General features: G+C 39.1%; 1 protein-coding gene across 2 annotated transcripts in view; it reads left to right on the forward strand.

Moving 5' to 3' along the window:
- MBTPS2 (membrane bound transcription factor peptidase, site 2) overlaps positions 1–21,066 on the forward strand; it is a 41,884-nt gene that overhangs the window by 17,339 nt on the left and 3,479 nt on the right. The window contains exons 6-10 of one of the 2 annotated variants that reach the window (XM_082610409.1): positions 8,676–8,794; positions 9,703–9,883; positions 17,555–17,649; positions 18,015–18,210; positions 20,257–20,332. In XM_082610409.1, the coding sequence (XP_082466535.1) occupies positions 8,676–8,794; positions 9,703–9,883; positions 17,555–17,649; positions 18,015–18,210; positions 20,257–20,332 (667 nt within the window). Of the gene's footprint in view, positions 1–2,937; positions 4,561–8,675; positions 8,795–9,702; positions 9,884–17,554; positions 17,650–18,014; positions 18,211–20,256; positions 20,333–21,066 lie in introns of those variants that run through there. The other variant, XM_082610408.1, reaches the window with a different exon arrangement.

Here is a 21,066-nt window from a genome sequence, read left to right on the forward strand (position 1 = left end):
CCACAACTACTGAGCCTGTCTGCCACAACTACTGGAGCCCACGCACCTAGAGCCCATGCTCCACAACGAGAAGCCACCGCAGTGAGAAGCCCACGCACCGCAACGAAGAGTAGCCCCCGCTCGCCACAACTAGAGAACCGCCGTGCACAGCAACAAAGACCCAACGCAGCCAAAAATAAATACATAAATAAATAAATTTTAAAAAAACTCTCAGTCAAAAGTGGTAGAGCAAAATAATTTACATTCCAGTTTTTTCATTTTTTAACATGAATTATTTTTAAAAGATTGAAAAAATGAGAACATATCATGAAAATATGACTAAAGCATTAAATTAGACATAGGAGGTCACTTGATAATCATAAGGAGTGTAATCCACAATGAAAATGTAATCCTGAGTCTTACTGAATAAAGTAACAAATCATCAAAACAAAAATGGAAAAAGTACAAGGAAAAAACAGAAATGTAATAAAGGAGGCTTATCTCTCAACACATAGCAGGTAAGTATGAAAAAGGCTTAATCATCGAGGCTCTAATTAGCAAGGGCAAAATCAATAGTTATGTCAAACCCTATACCATGACAATTTCTTTTCAAGTGCCCATGAAACTTATAAAAATTGTCCAATTTAATTCAAAACCATAATTGCAGTATGTTTAAAAATGATAATGAAATAATGTGTAAAGTTCTGCTAAAAGGAAAAGTCACTGCCTTAGGCAATTATTATGAAATAAGAAATGAAAGTAAATTAGTTAAACTGAAGAAGTGAGAAAAGAACTATAAAATAGGTAAGAAATGATGTAATTAGCATGCATATAGGCAAAAAATAATAAATTAGAAAAAATAGAACTGTTAAAAGAGTTCTTTGAAGAACAAAAAAAGATTAAATGGGAGAAAGCATTTATAGACAGAATTAGCAGTCAGATTGGGGAATGACAACTGATAGAGAAATTTTAAACAATTATAAAAGTGTTCTTTGTTCATCTCTGCAAAAAATTTTCACAAACCCGGATAATTATCTTTTTTTTAAACAGCCGAAATTAACCCCAGCAGAGACAGAAAAAAATTATAAATAGGCTAATTACCATGGGAGAAATTAAGAAAGTTTAAGAGTGGTCCTGAAAGTTGCATAGGTAGAATTCTTTCAAATCTTGAAGGAATCTTGAAGGAAAAGATTTTTCTTTTCAATTCCAATTTAGTATAAACTTTCCAGGTCGCATAGAGAAGGAAACTAAGAATTTTTTAAAAGTCAGTGTAACACTGATACTTGTAAAGCACAAAAATTCTACAGACAGTTGGTGTATCTGAACAGTGCAAGGATGGCTTAAAATTAGGAAATCTTATTTGAATGTGGTAAACATTAATTACTCTTAAGAGAAAAATATCCTCATCTCAGCAGATATTGAAATCGGTATTTAACAAAATTCAACATCCATTAATGGCTAAAAGCCAAAAATCTTTAGTAGAAGTATTGAATAGAAATAGCTGGTTACTTCCTAATGGTATAACACTTAGAAACATTCCTATTAACGGCCAGGACAAGCATTCCACCGATACTATTAAAAATGGCCTGTAAATGTGGGTCAATGCAATCAAATAAGAAAAAAAAGAAGCATAAATATTAGAAAGGAGTAGGCCTTCCCCCCGCCCCCCATACTATTATATACCTGGCGGGGGGGAGGGGGAGGGACAAAAAGGTCAATGGAAATGAAATACAGAAAAATTCTGTAGAGCCTGGTTGCCATATTCAAAAAAAACAATAGCTTGGCACGCTGAGCGAAGAGGCACGCAGTGGCAGGAGGGCTGGTGTACGCACGAGCCCGTGAGCCTGGGCATGAGCATGGTCGCGCACTCTGCTGGTGTGCCCTAGCTTAGAAGCGCATGTGCGGGGTGCCCAAAGTGCACGTGGGGAGGTGCCGCAAAGTGCATGCGCGGGGGTGCCCCAAAGCTCACGTGCGGGGGGGTGCTCCAAAGCGCACGTGCGGGGGGCCAAAGCGCATGTGCAGGGAGGGGGGTGCCCCAAAGTGCACGTGCGGGGGTACCCCAAAGCGCACGTGCGGGGGGGATGCCCCAAAGCGCACGCGGGGGGGTGCCCCGAAGCGCACGTGCGGGGGGATGTCCCAAAGCGCACGTGCAGGGAGTGCCCCAAAGCGCATGTGCGGGGGTGGGGGTGCCCCAAAGCGCATGTGCGGGGTGCCCAAAGCACATGTGCGGGGGTGACGCAAAGCGCAAGTGCAGGGTGACGTAAAGCGCGTGTGGGGGGGGTGCCCCAAAGCGCATGTGCAGGGAGGGGGGGTGCCCCAAAGCGCACGCGCGGGGGTACCCCAAAGCGCACGTGCGGGGGGATGTCCCAAAGCGCACGTGCAGGGGGTGCCCCAAAGCGCATGAGCGGGGGTGGGGTGCCCCAAAGCGCATGTGCAGGGTGCCCAAAGCGCATGTGCGGGGGAGACGCAAAGCGCAAGTGCGGGGGTGACGTAAAGCGCGTGTGGGGGGGTGCCCCAAAGCGCATGTGCAGGGAGGGGGTACCCCAAAGCGCACGTGCGGGGGGGATGCCCCGGAGCGCACGCGGGGGGGTGCCCGGAAGCGCACGCGCGGGGGTACCCCAAAGCGCACGTGCGGGGGGATGTCCCAAAGCGCACGTGCAGGGGGTGCCCCAAAGCGCATGTGCGGGGGTGGGGGTGCCCCAAAGCGCATGTGCGGGGTGCCCAAAGCACATGTGCGGGGGTGACGCAAAGCGCAAGTGCAGGGTGACGTAAAGCGCGTGTGGGGGGGGGGTGCCCCAAAGCGCATGTGCGAGGCGTGTCCAAAAGCGTCCACGCAGCGTCTTCTGCGTTTTCCGCGTCCCGCACCGGAAGTGCCTTCTCTTTCCTCTGGAGCTCGGGCTTTTCTCTCACAGCCTTTCTTCTCCGCGGCCTTCCGGTCGTCCGTTTGCTGCCCAGTAGCCAAAGCCTCAGAAGAGCCCTCGGCAGTGGCCTCAAACAACACTTTATACACCGCCGTAGAAAACTCGGAGATGTATGCAGATGCTCTGGAGATGTATGCAGATGCTGTGGAGCTGTATGGAGATGCTGTGGAGCTGTACCAGAGCCCTGTGGAGACCGTCCCTGTGGAGACCGCCCCTGTGGAGGCCGTCCCTGTGGAGACCGGGGCGGTTGAGGCAGCCGAGGAGTACGAAGACATCAGTGGCAACTGTGTCCACGATGGCCACCACCTTCCGCCTCTGTTCGCGCTGCAGCCTCTCTCTATCAGCACCCCAAACCAAGGGGACTACAACGAGGAAATGAGCATGGTGCAGATGCAGGAGGAGGTGGTGGGCTACTACCAGTCTGAAGACCTGCAGGTCAGCAACCTGGAGAACAAGATGGTCATCCTGGCCGATGAAGACGACTGCTTCCAGGAGACCCTGGCTCCCTTGTCACCACCCTCCACGTCCTCATCGGCCTACAGCCACAGCAGGAAGTGCAGTGGCCAAGGCAGAAAGCCCAGCGATAAGAATAGGTACGCTGACGGCAAGGCCAGGGCGGGAAGCAGCTCCGAGGTGGACAGGAGCAAGTGGGAGCTGAAGCAGGTGTACGTCAAAACCCTGGAAGGCGAGTTCGCCGTCACCATGTGGTCCGGGTGCAATAAGAGAGGCCACGAGACTAGAGAGGCTAATGAGAAGCCAGCTCTTGGTTATTCAGAGTACGCTACGGGGAAGAAGCTGCCTCCTGGAGGAATTCCTGGCGTTGATCTCTCAGATCCCAAACAAGTGGCAGAATTTATTATTAAGAAGCCCCAGAAAACCAAAGGAGATCCCCTGAAATCAATAGCTTGCCCTAACAAAGGCTGCATGAAGGTGTTGAAGGATAAGTCTGCTTTGAGAAAACATCTGCACACCCATGGTCCCAGAGCCTACGCATGTGAAGAATGTGGCAAAGCTTTTATTGAGAGCTCAAAACTGAAACGTCATCAACTGGTGCATACGGGAGAGAAGCCCTTTCAGTGCACCTTCAAAGGCTGCGGAAAACGCTTTTCCCTGAATTTCAATTTGCGTACCCATATGCGAATCCATACCGGAGACAGGCCCTTCCTGTGCCCCTTCGAGAACTGTAATAAGAAGTTTGCTCAGTCAGCTAACCTGAAATCTCATATCTTAGTACATGCTAAGCATAAAAATGAACAGTAAGAAGGAGAGAAGAAATTTCTCAGGCTCAGAAAGCATCTTCCAGGAATGTGATGGGAAATAGATATGCCTGTTTTTTGTGTACTGTTTCTAGAAAAGAACTTCTTTTAATGACTCTAACACATCTAAGGGTCAGGTTTTGATAGGTTAGTAAAAGTAAAATTTAAAAGGTTAAAAAAAGTAATTCTTTATATAACATTGTTAAGATGTTCTGTCTTGTTCTGTAATACCGTTTGAAAAACGTTATGTTTTTGTAATATTTGGTCACAAAGGAGGACAATTCATGAAGCTCACATCAAAAGACTTGTTTATACAACTGTGCTAAAAATGGGACTTTTCACATTCTTTTAAATATGAAGTTCATCTATTGATAAGTTTTTAAAGTTACAGATTTTCTAAATGTTTGTGTTTATACTTTTAAGAATATGCTTAGTACTATATATGGTTTTTCTGGAAGTAAACGTTGCTTGAAGATTTTCTTTAAAACTAAAAATGGGACTTCTTTTCACATTCTTTTAAATATGAAGTTCATCTATTGATAAGTTTTTAAAGTTACGGATTTTCTAAATGTTTGTGTTTATACTTTTAAGAATATGCTTAGTACTATATATGGTTTTTCTGGAAGTAGATAACGTTGCTTGCAGATTTTCTTTAAAACTAAAAATGGGACTTCTTTTCACATTCTTTTAAATATGAAGTTCATCTATTGATAAGTTTTTAAAGTTACGGATTTTCTAAATGTTCATGTTTATACTTTTAAGAATATGTTTAGTAGTTCTATATATGGTTTTTCTGGAAGTAGATAACGTTGCTTGCAGATTTTCTTTAAAAGAAGGACAGTTACATGCATATATAAAGTATTTTCCTGTTTAAAAAAAGTTATATAGGTTTAGTTTGCCATCTTAATTTTGGTTGTATTCTTTGACATTAACACATTTTGCATAACTACCTTTTAGATGCACTGGATTGTGTAGTATTGAATATTGGATGGGATGTAGTAGTCGATTTAAACCTGTTTTAGTCTTTATTTTCCCCCAAATACTACCATGTGCTGTCTTTTAGTGTCATTTCTTTGCCTGTTTAGTTAAGGAGTGGTGCTCAGTTGTGGAATATGTTGTGTATGTATTGACTTTTTAATACTTGGTACATACATCCCTTGTAATAGAAAAAGCAAAAAATAAAGTACCTGTTCTAAAGAAAAAAAAACTAGCCTATATAAATATTGTACCTAGAAAATAGAGAAAACAGGGAGGGTGCGACTGGTATCTGGTGGGTGGAGGCCAGGGATGCTGCTAAACATTTTACAGTGCACGAGATAGTCCCCCACAACAAAAAATTATCTGGCCCAGAGTGCCAGTAGCGGCACTGTTGAGAAACCCTGCTCTAGAGAAAGTAAAAATTGTAACAAAAATTTGTTTGGTATACTCAAAAAGCAAATCATTAATGAACAAGAGATTGTTTAAATAAAGGAAATAAAGGTACTTGCATTGCAATTTAGCCATCATGGGCAAATCTGGAATCCAGCAGGGTGGTCTGGTACCAGCTGCATCCCTGACAAGAGATAGGAGAGTCCTGCCCAGAGAATCAAAGAATCAGTGCTGCTGTGTGCCCCTCTGACTGTTGCTTGGATGAGAAAAGCCAGGGTCGTATGGTGGTGTCATCCTGATAAGGGAGAGGTAGGGTGCAAGCATTTAGGCCATCCTGAGGGGTTAAGGGGAAAGTTGAATTTAGCACATGGTAATGGTGGCAAATCTAATCAATGGGCTGGGTTATTTTGTGAAATTGTTTTGGGACTAGCAACAGGGTGGTGGGGTGGTATAGCTGTATTCCTAATTAGTTTCACTAGAGTAAATCCCAGTGGGTCAAAGAATTAGAGGTTTTTTCTGTTTGTTTTAATTTTGTTTTTTAAATGATGCTAGGGACTTCCCTGACCATCCAGTGGTTAAGACTGTGCTTCCACTGCAGGGGGCATGGGCTCAATCCCTGGTGGGGGACCTAAGAACCCGCATGCCTCGAGTGAAAATTAAAAAAAAAAAAAACCTATGAAAACAATACAAGAAAAAACAGGTGAGTGTCTTCTATAGTCTTGAACTGGGAAAGGCTTAATACAAAAGGAGACATTTGACCTCACCAAAATTTAAAATGTCTGCATAAGCAAAACTATAAACCAAGCCAAACAAACTGGAAGAAATGATAACAATACCTCGTACAGAAGAACAAATTCCTCAGTGTATGTATTACAAATAATAATATATATATAAATTAGTTTAAGAAAAAAGACAACCCAGTCAAAAAATGTAAACTGACAATGGATAGAAGTAAGCAATTCTCAGACAAAAATACAAATAACCATTTAATAAGCATGAAAAATGTACAAGCTCACTCATCATTAAAGAAATAGAAATCAGGATGAGATTTTACTTTTCACCTAGCAGATGGCAGTCTAAAGTTATGATAACATCCCATCCAGTATTGTTTAGAGGGTGGGGAAACATGCCACTTAGGAGAATATAATGCAAACTTGTTGGAGGTCAATTTTAATGCACGTATTTTTTGACCCAATAATTCCATTTCTGTGCAATTTTCCATACCCTCAGAGATGCATTCTTAATTAGATGCATAACAATATGAGAAAAGCTGTTTGTTGCAGCATTGTATGAAAAAGTTAAAACAGCCTAAGTGATCATTAGTAGGGAACCTTATAAATAAGTCAATATGTTTTTTTAAAAATGGATTACTCTGTAGTGGATATAAGAAACGGGTTAGATATGAATGTGCAGGTAAGGAAGAAGTCGAAAATATATAAATGAAAAAGCAAAATATAGTTTGTGATAAATAGCTTGATACCATTAGTGTTTTTAAAAGATCTTTCTGTGTGCAAAACAGAAAATATTGTTTACCCAATATGTCCTGGACTAGAGGAACATTTTACAATGTGAATATGGTCCATATTAGCTAGGTATCTGGCTGCTGTAAAAGCTAAAAATAACAGTGACTTAAACTCTCATAAAACATTGCAAATGTAAGTAGTTCAATGCTGATACGATAATTCTATGATTTGGGGGACTCAGACTCTTTCTGTCTTAGCTCTACTATTCCCAACATGCAGCTTCTGCGTCATGGACTCACGTTTAGCTCCATCATAGCTACATTCCAGCCAGTAAGGCAATCCCCATCGCTTCCACTTGCATCCTTTTGCTGAAACAGTCATATGGCCATACTCAGACTCCTGAGAGTCTGGGAGATGTCTTTTAAGTTATGTTTCTATCATTACAAAACACTGGTCCTCAACCACTGGTGCTATCACCCTCCTGGGGATATTTGGAATGTGTGGGGTGGGGGCAGTTGTTTGCTTGTCTCAGTGACTGGAGAACACTAATGACATTCAGAGGATGGAGTTGGGAATGCTATATATCCTGTATTGTAACGGACAAGACCTGCACAACTAAGAATCACACTGGGCTTCCCTGGTAGCGCAGTGGTTGAGAGTCCACCTGCCGATGCAGGGGACACGGGTTCGTGCCCTGGTCCGGGAAGATCCCACATGCCGCGAAGCGGCTAGGCCGTGAGCCATGGCCGCTGAGCTTGCGCGTCCGGAGCCTGTGCTCTGCAACGGGAGAGGCCACAACAGTGAGAGGCCCGCGTACCGCAAAAAAAAAAAAAAAAAAATCACACTGCTCAGAGAGCGGGTAGTGCTTCCACCCTGCCTTATGAGAAAAACTGTACTAGAGGGCAAGGATCGGTATGGGAGGGGGGTTTATCTAGAGGTATGCTAGTGAATGTTTAACATCTAGCCCTGGAGGAGAGGGTGGAGAGCTCTGATACGTAGCATTTGCTGGTTTCTGTGGTGTAAACACTCCCACCATGGCCAATTTCAAAGCGCCAACTTGAAGTTCCTGAAGGAGGAGTTGGTTAAAGAGGCCCAGTCAGCTGTGGCAAGGTGGTAGGAGCAGGCTCCAGCACACCACTGGGTTCACCTAACCATCTCTGCAGAGATGGCAGAGATAGTTATAGTCTTGATGTAAGATACATACCCCAGTTCAGCAAGAATGTTTTTTACTTCATCATAACTTTTATTTGATAGCTCTGAAGTTCCTTTCAAAGATCACAAGTATGTTTTTTTTTCACAACTATGTTTAAATTAATATGTATACATTTTCTGAGAAAAGAGTAGTAAGTAGAAGATATTCTATTCGTTATATACACACACACCTTTACATATATAATAGAGGTATATATGTAATCGAATATAGATTCTAATAGTGTTAAATCGTATTAGCATGTGGTCTTCCTAGTATTGTATTAACATGCTCATTTTAGATTTTAATATCTGAAATGGAAGAAACCTCTAACTGAACATCTGTCTTCTGTACTAATAAGTAGATCTATCTGCCTCACAGCTTCTTCTGGGTACTTTACTAATTTATCAGAATGCCTAAGTATTATGAAGTACAACTACCTGGAATGATATCATCCCTGCCCCTGGTTGAGCTTATTCCTTTTTTTCCCTCTTTTCAGGTATCTGGCATAATTTCGTCCTTGCACTCCTGGGTATTTTAGCTCTTGTTCTCCTTCCTGTAATTCTCTTGCCGTTTTACTACACTGGAGTTGGGGTGCTTATCACTGAAGTTGCTGAGGTAAATAATAGATTACTTGGGGTATTCTTTCACCAGATTTTGTGATGTAACACTTAGCATTTTATGTCAGGAACTTTTATTCAAACTCTTCTCATATACAGAATGCTCAGTTTCTCCTGAAGAAATTACTGTAATCCTTTCAAATCAAAGAAATAGTTTTGTGAACTACATTGACTCTTTTAAAATACTGAAAATTGTTTCTGTTCTGAGTTACAAGGATAGTATCAAGACTTTCTACCTGTAGTTTAATTAAATGCATCATTTACCTTTACTGTTTATTTTTATAACTCAGCTTTTGAGTCAGATGTCTTTACTCCTAAGAAGTAAGAAAGATGGAACCTAGGCTAGCCAGCCAGAACATTTCGTGGGAGTTTAATGTCTTCAACTCTGTATTTCACTCCCTTAGACTACTATGATGGTATCAAGTCTTCTCTTCACACTTTGGGACAAGGAAAATTACCTTGTGAGCAACTGCCTCATGTACTCATGTATTCATTGTGCTGATGGTATTGTCTGCATATTTGGGACTGTGTTTAGATAAGTCTTATAATTTTATCCATTGATGATATAGGACAACGAAGGCATTCTGATGACTGCTTTCACAAAAAATTTTAATTAGCAGTTTGGAAAAAAGTTTATCATTTTAATCTTAATTGTTGGCAAGTGGGGTTTGTTTGATTTTCATTTGTGAAAAATTCAAAATCTTAGTGAAATATGAAAAGTAACTATAATTGTTGGGTGTTATTTTGTTAATTTTCTAGGACTATACATCTTGGATTCAAAGCTGGATTATTTTCTACATTATTCAAAATAGTCTACTTAATTAAGTCAGTGTCTTTATTATTTGCTCAGATTAATCATAGCTTGTCTTCATACATTATCTGATTTATTTCTGCCTTCTTCCCAAGGACTCACCTGCCATTGGACCTAGAGGCCTTTTTGTGGGAGACCTTGTCACCCATCTACAGGATTGTCCTGTTACAAATGTACAAGATTGGAATGAATGTCTAGATACCATCGCCTATGAGCCCCAAATTGGTTACTGTATAAGTGCATCAACTTTACAGCAGTTAAGCTTCCCAGTTAGAGGTGTGTTTATTTCCTCAGTATAATATAATGCTTCAAGCAGCAGTACTTGCCATTTGCTAATTCTTAGATCATGTCTGTAGATTTATTTTGTCCTAACTTCTTTAAAACAAATCAGTAAAGTAATAATAAGCCTAAACTAGTAAACATTCTTCTTGGTAAGTTAGATACTAATATGTATGTTTTGTTTATTATATATTGTTGTTGAATTTCTAACTAATTTCATATTTGATTTTCAGAACTCTAGTATCTAATTCTTTCAGCATTTAAAAAACACTTGTGTTAAGTCAGCATTCAAGCTCAAACATAACCAATTAATTAAATTCCAGCAATTAAATACCCTTGTGCTGTATGGATGGTGGCATGTCCAAAGCTAGTTGGGGTAGGGTTTTTTTGTGTGGCAGTCATCCAGAGGAAGTCATCTTGGTGTCCGAAAATACCCACTGAAGTCACATCTGTTGTTCTGTGTAGTAGGCGACAGGGTGAAGCAAGTTTATTCTCAGAAGCTTCCAAATTTATTTTTAGCTCTTCCAACTCTGAAAAATCAGTCTGCCAACTCTTCATACAAAATTATGGGGACCCAAATTATTGAAAGTGCTGGAAAGCACAAATTATGCTCACAGACTACATCTTTAAGTCAAGAAATGCCTGGATACTTGTCTACATCTACTGGGGTTAAGAAATATGATTAATTATCAAGAATAACTGTATTAAAGTACTGTGTGCAACAGTGACAAAGTAGTAAGAACTGATTTAAAAATTTTTTTCAAATGTAGTCTTCCATGTATAACCCATTTTTAAGAATTTTTTTTATTGTAAACATTTTTCAAACATACCTAAATGTCAAGAGAGTAGTACAGGGAATTCCCTGGTGGTCCATTGGTTAGGATTCCGTGCTTTCACTGCCGAGGGCATGGGTTCAATATCTGGTCAGGGAACGAAGATCCCACAAGTCACACAGCACGGCCCAAAAAAAAATAAAAAGAGAGAGTAGTATAAATGAAACCTCATGTATCCTTCTCCTAGCTTCAGCAATTATCAACATTTTGCCGTTTTTTTAATCCAGCCTGTCCACTTTTGAGGGAAGTATTTTAAAGCGCATCCCAGGTATCCTGTCATTTCATCCATAAACTTCAGCATATCTTTAATAGATGATGACCTTTTAGACATGACCACAGTACTGTTATCACACCTAACAAAATTAACAATAATTCCTAATACCTGCACTCTTCTCTGGTTTTGTTTTTATAGTTGATTTAAGTTGGATGGTATGCCTTTTAAGTCTCTTTTAAGTTGTAACAATTCCCCCTGACTTTTTTTTTTTAATATCATTTATTGAAGAAACTGAGTCATTTGTTTTTTCAAATTTATCATTAACATGTTCGGTATCCCCCAAATTTCCTATAGATGGTAGTTATGTCCAGAGGCTTGATTAGATTCAGGATCCATTTTTGGCAAGGGCAAAAATACCTCGTAGGTGGCACTCAGTACTTCATATTGCATCTCATGTTTTTCCAGGTATCGCATCTTTTCAATTGGGTGTGTAATCCACAGTGTGTTCTTCTGTAAGAGAAATAATCCATAATTTCATACTTCTTAAGTCCTTTATCATTTTCCTCAAGTTTCTCTAAACTTGGTATAATCTGTATTGAATTACAAAAGCCAAAATGACATCGTAATCAAATAAAGCTCTCTCCAGTAGGATTGTTTTATTTAGAATATCTGCATTTCAGATGTTTAAGGTTTTGTCTTTTTTCCGGCAGACAGAATGGAAGTGAAATTTTTCTTGAAATACTCTGAAACTCTTTCCTTATTAACTTTTTGAGTATTTCACTATTATGGATCATATGCTATATTTTGGAGGTATTTGTTTAAAAACCCAAAGCAGATATTACTCTTCCCACACTAATAAAAAAATCAATCCCAAAATAATAATTCTTCAATATATGTTTCATTTCCTTAGGAGCAACTGTATTAGGATACTTGCTGATTTTACATGATGACGGTATCTGATAAACCCATACCTCCATTTAATCATTTTTAAATGGAGTACATATGCTTAGCCAGACTGTAGGAATCTTAATGACTGTAAATGTAACTTAAAATATATACTAGATTAATTTTAATGGCAGACTTGACCACTGTGGCTATGGACATTTAAGAAAACTACAGATTGATATTATTTTACATGTATCTAGGGACCTTCCTTATCCTACATTATGAGTAGAGGGCAAAGATATAACCAAATGTGGTAATACAAAGTAGCTCATAATCCAAAAGTGATTCATATTCAAGTTAGAGTAGAATTCAATATACATAATTAAAATTCTAAAAATTTATACCACTTGAAAACAATAAAGCCACCTTGGAAAGATCTGACCCTGAAAGTTCTCATAAGCTGTCCCAGCCAATCATTTCTGGCCTCATTTCATACCCTGACTCTCCCAGGTGTAATTTTAAATTTTTAAAGATATTCCCTAAGGTATTAATTAATTAAGGTATTAATTAAGCAGACTAGATGTTCTCCTTAAAATATTAACAGGTATATTTCTGGCAAATTAGAAAAATGTGGATAATCTACATGAAATGACTATTCATTTTATGAAATTGTTGGGAACTACTTTTTTCTTCTGTCAGTCCTTTCATTTTTTATTTTTAAACATTAACCTGCTGAGCTATGAGCAGCACCAACAAAACCAAGGCTGGTTTAATTACGCCTCTGCCCTTGGTACATGGGGCAAGCCTAAGGAGCTTGTCCCACACACTCCTTGCAGATTGAATGGCCTTTCCAGGAAGCCCCAAAAAGGACACTGGGTGAGGCTTAGAGCCCTTTGTACCCGGAATAAATCTCTGGTTTCATTCTGCATCAGAACAGAACAAACTTCCCCTCTTCATATTCAACCCTCTGCTTAATTTAAGATTGCTGTGTGTCCATATGCCACTTAGTGATTTGAATGAAACTAAAAGTTACAGACAAGAACTAGTTTGTTTCTTTTTGGGGATTATTTTCTAACAAGTAGCTTGCATCCTCTTTCTTTAGTTTGAGGGGACACTCTTCATATATGCCTAAAGCTAAATTCCTTTTTTCTTTCTTGGAAGCATTGTCCTGAATAAGAAAGACTACTAAGTCCAGCATTTGAATGGCATTTTAAAAAGAGTGAGATTGAATACTAAAGGCAACCGCTCCCTAAAATGAAGCTATGAGTCCAGACACAGGCACCCCCTTTGAATAGCCTATATTCCTGTTCAAAGGAGACGAGGGTATGTACCTGTAACTGCCTGGCACAGAGAGTATTGTCTTGTCTTATGCATCTTTAACTGAAGTGAGAAAAGACCGTTGCTGACTTAGCTTAAGATAGTAAAAGGAAAACTCTGGAAATCTTTTCCACGTAGTTTGAGTACCCAGATTGTTTTTATGCTCAAATCTTCTCTAATGTTTAGAAAAAAGTGTCTGTTCTCCCATTGTGAATATCAGGGTATCATCCAAGGTTTCTTTGCTCTCACCAATTGAAGAGAGAGAGAGAGTTTATAATTTTTTAACTACTTGGTACTAGGTGATGCTGGTATAAATTCTACCATAGAACTAAGAATAAAGGGACTTCCCTGGTGACGCAGTGGTTAAGAATCTGCCTGCCAATGCAGGGGACATGGGTTCGAGCCCTGGTCCGGGAAGATCCCACATGCCGCGGAGCAACTAAGCCCGTGCGCCACAACTACTGAGCCTGCGCTCTAGAGCCCGCGAGCCATAACTACTGAAGCCCGCGTGCCTAGAGCTGGTGCTCCACAACAAGAGAAGCCACTGCAGTGAGAAGCCCGCGCACCGCAACGAAGAGTAGCCCCCACTCGCCACAAAAGCCCGCGCACAGCAACAAAGACCCAACACTGCCATAAATAAATAAATAAATAGAATAAATAGGTTTGCATGCCTATATTGGAACTCTAGTTACATTTATATATTTATTAAGCTAGGGTAAGAAAATTGTTCAGTTCATTTTAGTGATGTAGAAAATAGTGAGTACTGTGAACTATAGATTGAAAAAGTCTCTTCCTTCCAGCCTTATTCCAAAATTACCTCTGGTCTAGACCATCCTTTGAAGACTAGACTATTTCTACAAGTATCTTAGGGCCCATCTTAGGGTACACTCAGAATATGCAGGTTCTCCTTGTAATGGAATTATGAAACTGTTCTGGTCTTAATTTCCCTAATTCTTTCCCAGTCTGGGGAGATTTAAGGGAGAATTCTAATTTCCTAGAGTTAAACTGAACCCATGAATGCCTCTGGGACCTCCCATTGCAGTCTTGAATGTGCCTCCCAAAGTAGAATTGGGTTGGTCTCTCATGTTGATAGCAGTATACTAATGTGAAAATTACCTGTGGCATACCTGTCTTATAGGTTAAGAATTGAGTCACAGAAATTAAGTGACTTGTCCTTTAATGTGCTCCAGTAGAAAAGATTCTAAAATAAAATACATTTTTAAACGTACAACTTTTTTTTAATTGATAAACAGAGAAATATCAAGTATACTTCTCACATGATAACAAAATAATGGGAAATTCTGTATGTCAGTAGGCACTTCATCTTGTCATGGTAGCCATAGCCATCAGTTTATGTTTTAATTGGATTAATCACCATAGGAAGAAGCCATAACCTAGAGGTCACAAATTGGTGGGAACCTAGAGGCCAAATCCAGCCAGCCTTGACAGATGTGTATGGTTTGGCTTGCACAATATTTTTTAAATTCTTAATTGGCTGCCAGTATTTAATATTTAAGAGGTTTCGGGACTTCCCTGGTGGTCCAGTGTTTAAAACTCCACTGCAGGGGGCACGGGTTCAATCCCTGGTCGGGGAACTAAGATCCCGCATGCTACACAGCATGGCCAAAAAGAAAAAAGAAAAGGTTTCACATGAGGGTCCAGACTTCTTTCTTATGGAATAAAATAGATGATCTCTTGACTCTCGGCCCCAAGTTGAGTGGCCTGGCTGCTAACCCTACTTAGAACAAGGTATATATTCTCTAATTCATCACAGCCCCCACCATTTCCTATTTTTTCCACACACTATCCACTTCATTTATTTGATACCTGCTTGGCCCCTTTAAGCTGTTGTATTATCAGACATGCTATATCAACAGTGATATCAAATTCTTGACTTTCAATTCTGTATTGCATACATTCCTCCAAGAAAAAATAAGGATCAAGCATCAGATGTAAATTTTTAAAAATTATTACTGATACAAAGGCAAGTGGCGTAGAACACCATTTATGTATTCAGTGCATATTGAGTTATTCACCTTATATAAGATACTGAGAAACTTTTCCCTCAAAGACCTCACAGTCTAATCGAAGAATTAGTCCATGCCCACATTACGGTACAAGGTTAAATATAATTAATGACAAAAAGTATTGGGAGTTGTGAGAGTTGATGGCAGTCAGTCTTGACTGAAAAGATGAGGACAGGCTTCATAGCAGCAGCTCTTGAGCTGGGCCTCAACAGTGAGTTTAATTTCAGGAGACGGATATAAATGAACCTCGGCGCCACAGACTAGAAGTTGGTCAGGGAACTGCTAATAATTTGGTTCAGCAAGAGAAGAGTATGAGCTAAGGTGACTAAAAAAAAAAAAGTAGAAGTCTTTACGTTTTAGGCTATGGCATTTAGACTGTTTGGGAGCAGCACAGAGTCTTTGGATATTTGGATTAGAAGAGCTACATTCTCAGAGTTCTACACTGGAAAGTTAATCTGAAGCATTCAGTATGTAGGACAAGTTTGCATATGAGAGCTAGGTGGTAAACTAGATGCGTTAGGACTCTCTTCAAATGGGTCAAGTGAGAAAGAATTGGAGTCTACCCTTTAGTGGGAATAAAGATAAAAATAATGAGAAGGTAAAAATTGGTGCGACTTTGCAACTGATGAGAAAAAATACTGAGGGCTTTTGCCTGGATCTTTTTTTTTTTTTAATCCTAAACACCTTTTTACCTTATAGTTTACCGTTAGGGCTGATGAGTGATTATAGGCACAAGTTTGTGCCATTAGATGTTCACAGTTTGCTTTCATATTTTAAATATTACTCATCACCCAGAACTTAAATACCCATTCAGTTATGGTAAGAAAACAAAGCAAAACTACCCACACAGCCAGCCATTGCAGAGGAGAAATTGATGCATCTGTTAGTTTACTTCACCTCTGTTCTTCGTGTTGGCAGCAGTGCGTGTTTAAGGACATCCAGTCTAACCAAATGATCTAGAAGAAAAAAAAAGATTTAAAAACAAACAAAAACCTTTGCCTGAAATATAAAATCCTTATAAAGTCAGATTGCATATCAACAACCATTTTCATGCCAGACTCCTAAAGACACTTGTTAATAATGCTTTTCGTAGTATTGGAAATCGGGGATAACTTTACTCTTTCTTCTTCAGCACATATGAGTATGGTAGTAGATATATAAGATTCTAAGTTTAATTGGTCCTTGCCACACATCAATTTTTTTTACTTTTTTTTTTTTTTTGCCACACCCCGTGGCATGTGGGATCTTAGTTCCCCGACCAAGGATCGAACCTGCGCCCCCTGCAGTGGAAGCTGGGAGTCTTAACCACTGGACTGCCAGGGAAGTCCCCACACATCAATTTTGCTTTACAAGTTTGATGTGCTGAATGCAGGAAACCTTCCAAAATAAATATATGGAAAAAAATTTTTGTCCCAGCTATATCAGTGACTTAGCTTCCTTATTCGACCCTAGACACAAGTGAAGCAGTCTACCAAAGAACTTGAAAAAATAAATGAATAATGGGGATACTTGCCCTGTTTCTGTTATCTTCCAAAAATGGTAACTGGATTACTAGTATGCAGGCAAATATGTGCGTATCTGTGGGGTCAAATTGGGCTGCCCTGGTTCTGTGGGGAAGGCCTCAAGATAAGCCTGGAGGTGGAATAGATATTTGATATAATAGGGATGTCCTTAGGGGTGAGAGTCTCTTAGGCATCCTCTAGCTCAGTGGTCCCCAACTTTTTGGTACCAGGGACCGGTTTTGTGGAAGACATTTTTCCACGGGGCAGGGGGCAGGGGTGGTGGTTCAGGTGGTAATGTGAGTAATGGTTCAGGCGGTAATGCGAGCGATGGGGAGCGATGGAGAGCGGCAGATGAAGCTTCGCTCGCTCGCTCGCCCGCCACTCACCTCCTGCTATGCGACCCGGTTCCTAACAGGCCACGGACCGCTACCGGTCTGCTGCCCCGGGGTTGGGGACCCCCTGCTCTAGCTCACTCTGCTAACAGCCCAGCACAGGAGTTCAGTAGTGAAATTGGATCAGTGGATCAGCAGCATTAGGACATCTAATAGTGGCTCATTAAATATTTGTGCTTGACCACCTGGAGTTATTGCAAAACCTACTGAGACCCTGGAACTCCAGCTTTACCAGTGGGTAAGTTTATATGAAGACAACTAACCTAGGGTAATTGATGCTTCTTGATTTCAAATTGGATGTATCTCTTTTTATAATGTAAAATCAAACTCTGCAGTGAGTAGCTGACAAGCTGAACTGTCAATTATAGTTGTTTCTGAATTCATATGCATTTTACTTAATTCTTTTTGTCTTGAAAGCAAAATTCTTATTACAAATGTACTTCCATGTAATGGATTCTTTTTTTTAATAACAGATTTTAATAAACCATTTCTCTTCAGCATACAAACGGCTAGACGGTTCGACTGAATGCTGTAACAATCACAGCCTTACAGATGTGTGCTTTTCCTATAGAAATAATTTTAATAAGCGTTTGGTAAGTTGTCCCTGAAGCAGTCTTGCTTGCCTGATATAATTATTACAAAATAAGCATATAGAACTAAAATGTAATCTATGAAACCATTGCCCTTTTGCTTTGTATCATTTTATTAAAATCTCTACATTTCATATGTCATATTTCATCTGAGAATCTTTAAAAATTTTATAATGGTAATATCTTACTTGGCCAAAGTGGAATAATTGAATCTAATTTATAGTAGATACACATAAATGGCATTTCCTTTATATGAACTTCATTCCTAATATGCTAGGTGACATGAAAGATATTGAAGTAATGTAACTTGGTGTTTTTCTTCTTAACAAGTCATTTTTAGTATTGACTAATTAATGTTCTATCCCTAGCATACATGTCTACCTGCCCGGAAAGCAGTGGAAGCCACCCAAGTTTGTAGAACCAATAAAGATTGTAAAAAAAGCTCAAGTTCAAGTTTCTGTATAATACCTTCTTTGGAAACTCATACTCGCTTAATAAAAGTGAAACACCCACCTCAAATCGATATGTTGTATGTAGGACATCCACTGCACCTTCACTACACAGGTGGGTATTATTGTGGTAGACCCTCAGAGTATCGCTTCAATGGCATATATTCTCAGTGGTAGCAACTCAGAACACATCTTGCATTAATTTTATTTATTATATTTGATCACTTTTCAAAGTCTTGTTAACTTGTTCTTAAGCACAAAATGAAATTTAACCATTAGGAAAATAATCTGAATTTAGAAAGCAAGATGGAGCTGAACCCCATGTCTGCCTATGGAGAGTGACACATGACGCATTTTTCCTTCACTACCGTTTCTGTCACATAGATGATCTCTCAGATATTCTCTGAGTGTTTATTAAATTTATCCATGCTCCCAAAACAGTAGCAAGAGCAGCATATGTCAAAGAATGCCTGGAATCATAGTGATACTACACTTGATCTTAGCCAAAAGGCCAAGAAGCGATTGGAATTGTAGTGATAATGATGATAAAGTAATTTGTGCATGACACATGAATTTTATATGAATATAATTTCAAAACCGGGCCAGCATAATTGTTTTAACAGTGGCAACATGATTGGATTAAACATATAGCTTTTCCATATGGCTGAAGATCATACAGTCTAACTTATTTTTTTGTAGAAGATTTTTTTACGTTCCTTTTTTTATAACAGTTTTATTGAAATATAATTCACATATCATACAATTCACCCTTGTAAATTATACAGTTAGCTGGGATGAAGTGAGAGAGTGGCATGGACATATATACACTACCAAATGTAAAATAGATAGCTCGTGGGAAGCAGCCACATAGCACAGGGAGATCAGCTCGGTGCTGTGTGACCACCTAGAGGGGTGGGATAGGGAGGGTGGGAGGGAGGGAGATGCAAGAGGGAGGAGATACGGGGATATATGTATAAGTATAGCTGATTCACTTTGTGATACAGCAGAAACTAACACACCATTGTAAAGTAATTATACTCCAATAAAGATGTTAAAAAAATTTTTTTAATAAAAAATAAAGTGTACAGTTCAGTAGTTTTTAATATATTCAGAGTTGTGGAACCATCACCACAGTCTTGTTCCAAAATATTTTCATCACCCCAAAAAGAAAGCCCATACCCATTAGGCAGTCATTCTACTTCTCTACACCCACCGACCCCCAGCCCTTGGCTACTTTCTGTTTCTGCAAATTTGCCTGTTTCTGCACATTTCATATAAATGGAATATTTTGTGACTGGCTTCTTTCACTTAGCATAATGTTTTCCAGGTTCATCCATGTTGTAGTATGTGTCAGTACATCGTTCCTTTTTATGGCCAACCCAGTAATATTCCATTGTATGGATATATTACATTTTCTGTATTTATTCATCAGTTGATGGACATGTGGATTTTATGTTACTCTTGAAAAAGCTCTCTCATTTCTCCATAGTCATATCCTAAGATAAAAGTCGGGTCATTCTTCTTATTTATTAGTTTGACACTAAGTGACTCTAGAGTGTATAATACCTCCTCAACAAATGTAGAAATGTCCCTTTTCAGGGTAATTCAGAAATGTGTGCTATGGGTTCTATTTAATTATAAGAGAGTTTTTAAATGTTTTGAACAAAAACAGGATCATGGAATCCACAAAGTGGAGGAGACCTTAAAAATCCCCTAGTCTTAATCCTTGTTTTAGCAATGTAAAAAACACCGAGACCAGGAGATTAAGTGGCATGATATTGATAGTTGGAGTGAATGTGATTTTAAGGTTATACCTCTTTGAAAGAATAAGGACTCTTTTGATATAAATTCTTGTGTATTTTTAAAGTCAGTCTCTGTATTTGGTAGTCATAGTTGGTATATAATCAGTTTTATCGTATTCTCACCTCAAAATATAAGTACACTGAGACATGAATTTCTGTATTCCACTATTTTTATTAGATGTTCTAGAATTGCCAGTTGCTTTTGTATGTGGGCCATAGAGTCTGCCTGCATATGTTTGGGAAGGGCTTTCTCAATCAATTTAATAGGCTAGCCCAATTTTTAGTCATATGGTAAAATTCATAATGCTGTTGCTTATCTGTATAAATACTATTCATTATTTCTTATTTTTCTTTTTTAGTGAGCATCACCAGTTTTATCCCACGTTTCAACTTTCTAAGCATAGATCTGCCTGTGGTTGTGGAGACATTTGTCAAGTATCCTTTCTGGCGTGAAAGATGTTTTTAAAATGTGCTACTTGGAACTTCATCAGTTTTACCTTGATTAGAGAGCATGAACAGACCTTACAAGTATCAATTAACTGCTAATACCAAAAAAAAGAGACTTTAAAGTTGAAAAAGTTCAGATTGTACCTAGGGAGGAAGAAGTCAGAGAAGAAAGATTGATTGGGAAGAGAGAAAGGTTAAGATGTCGAAGGGAAGGAACCTAGAATACAAATTGAGAGTTGAATTTAGAGGTATAAAACCTTTTAGTACGTTTATAAAGGATGAACGCTTCAGCTACTAATGAGGTGATGAATTCCACCGCTTCTGAGCCTGTTGGCTCTGATCAAGTGGAGGAATGCGTAAGGGAGATCAAACTGGTTTCCACTACTAAAATAGCATTCAGAGGACAAAATCTCATGTGTTCTTTAGCATATTATATTTGCATATAAAGAAAAATTTTAATTGGTTATTATATAGAATTTGAATAAACTGAACAGTTTGGAAAGGTTCTTTACTTTTGTCACTTTTAAATCTTTTTAATTTCTTTCCTTAATGATTTGCAAAAAAATGAAACAGAACAAATGAGCAAATTAGTTAATAAATGAGTTACTAAAAAATGTGTACAGTCAAAATTGTACCTTATAGACTGCAGCTTTTTCTCAGAGATATTTACACTATGACCTTACAGATGATAGTAAAATAAAGTTCAAGGGGCCAAAATCTTT

This window comes from Mesoplodon mirus (genome assembly GCF_964341445.2).
Source record: "Mesoplodon mirus genome assembly, chromosome: X".
Lineage (NCBI taxonomy): Eukaryota > Metazoa > Chordata > Mammalia > Artiodactyla > Ziphiidae > Mesoplodon > Mesoplodon mirus.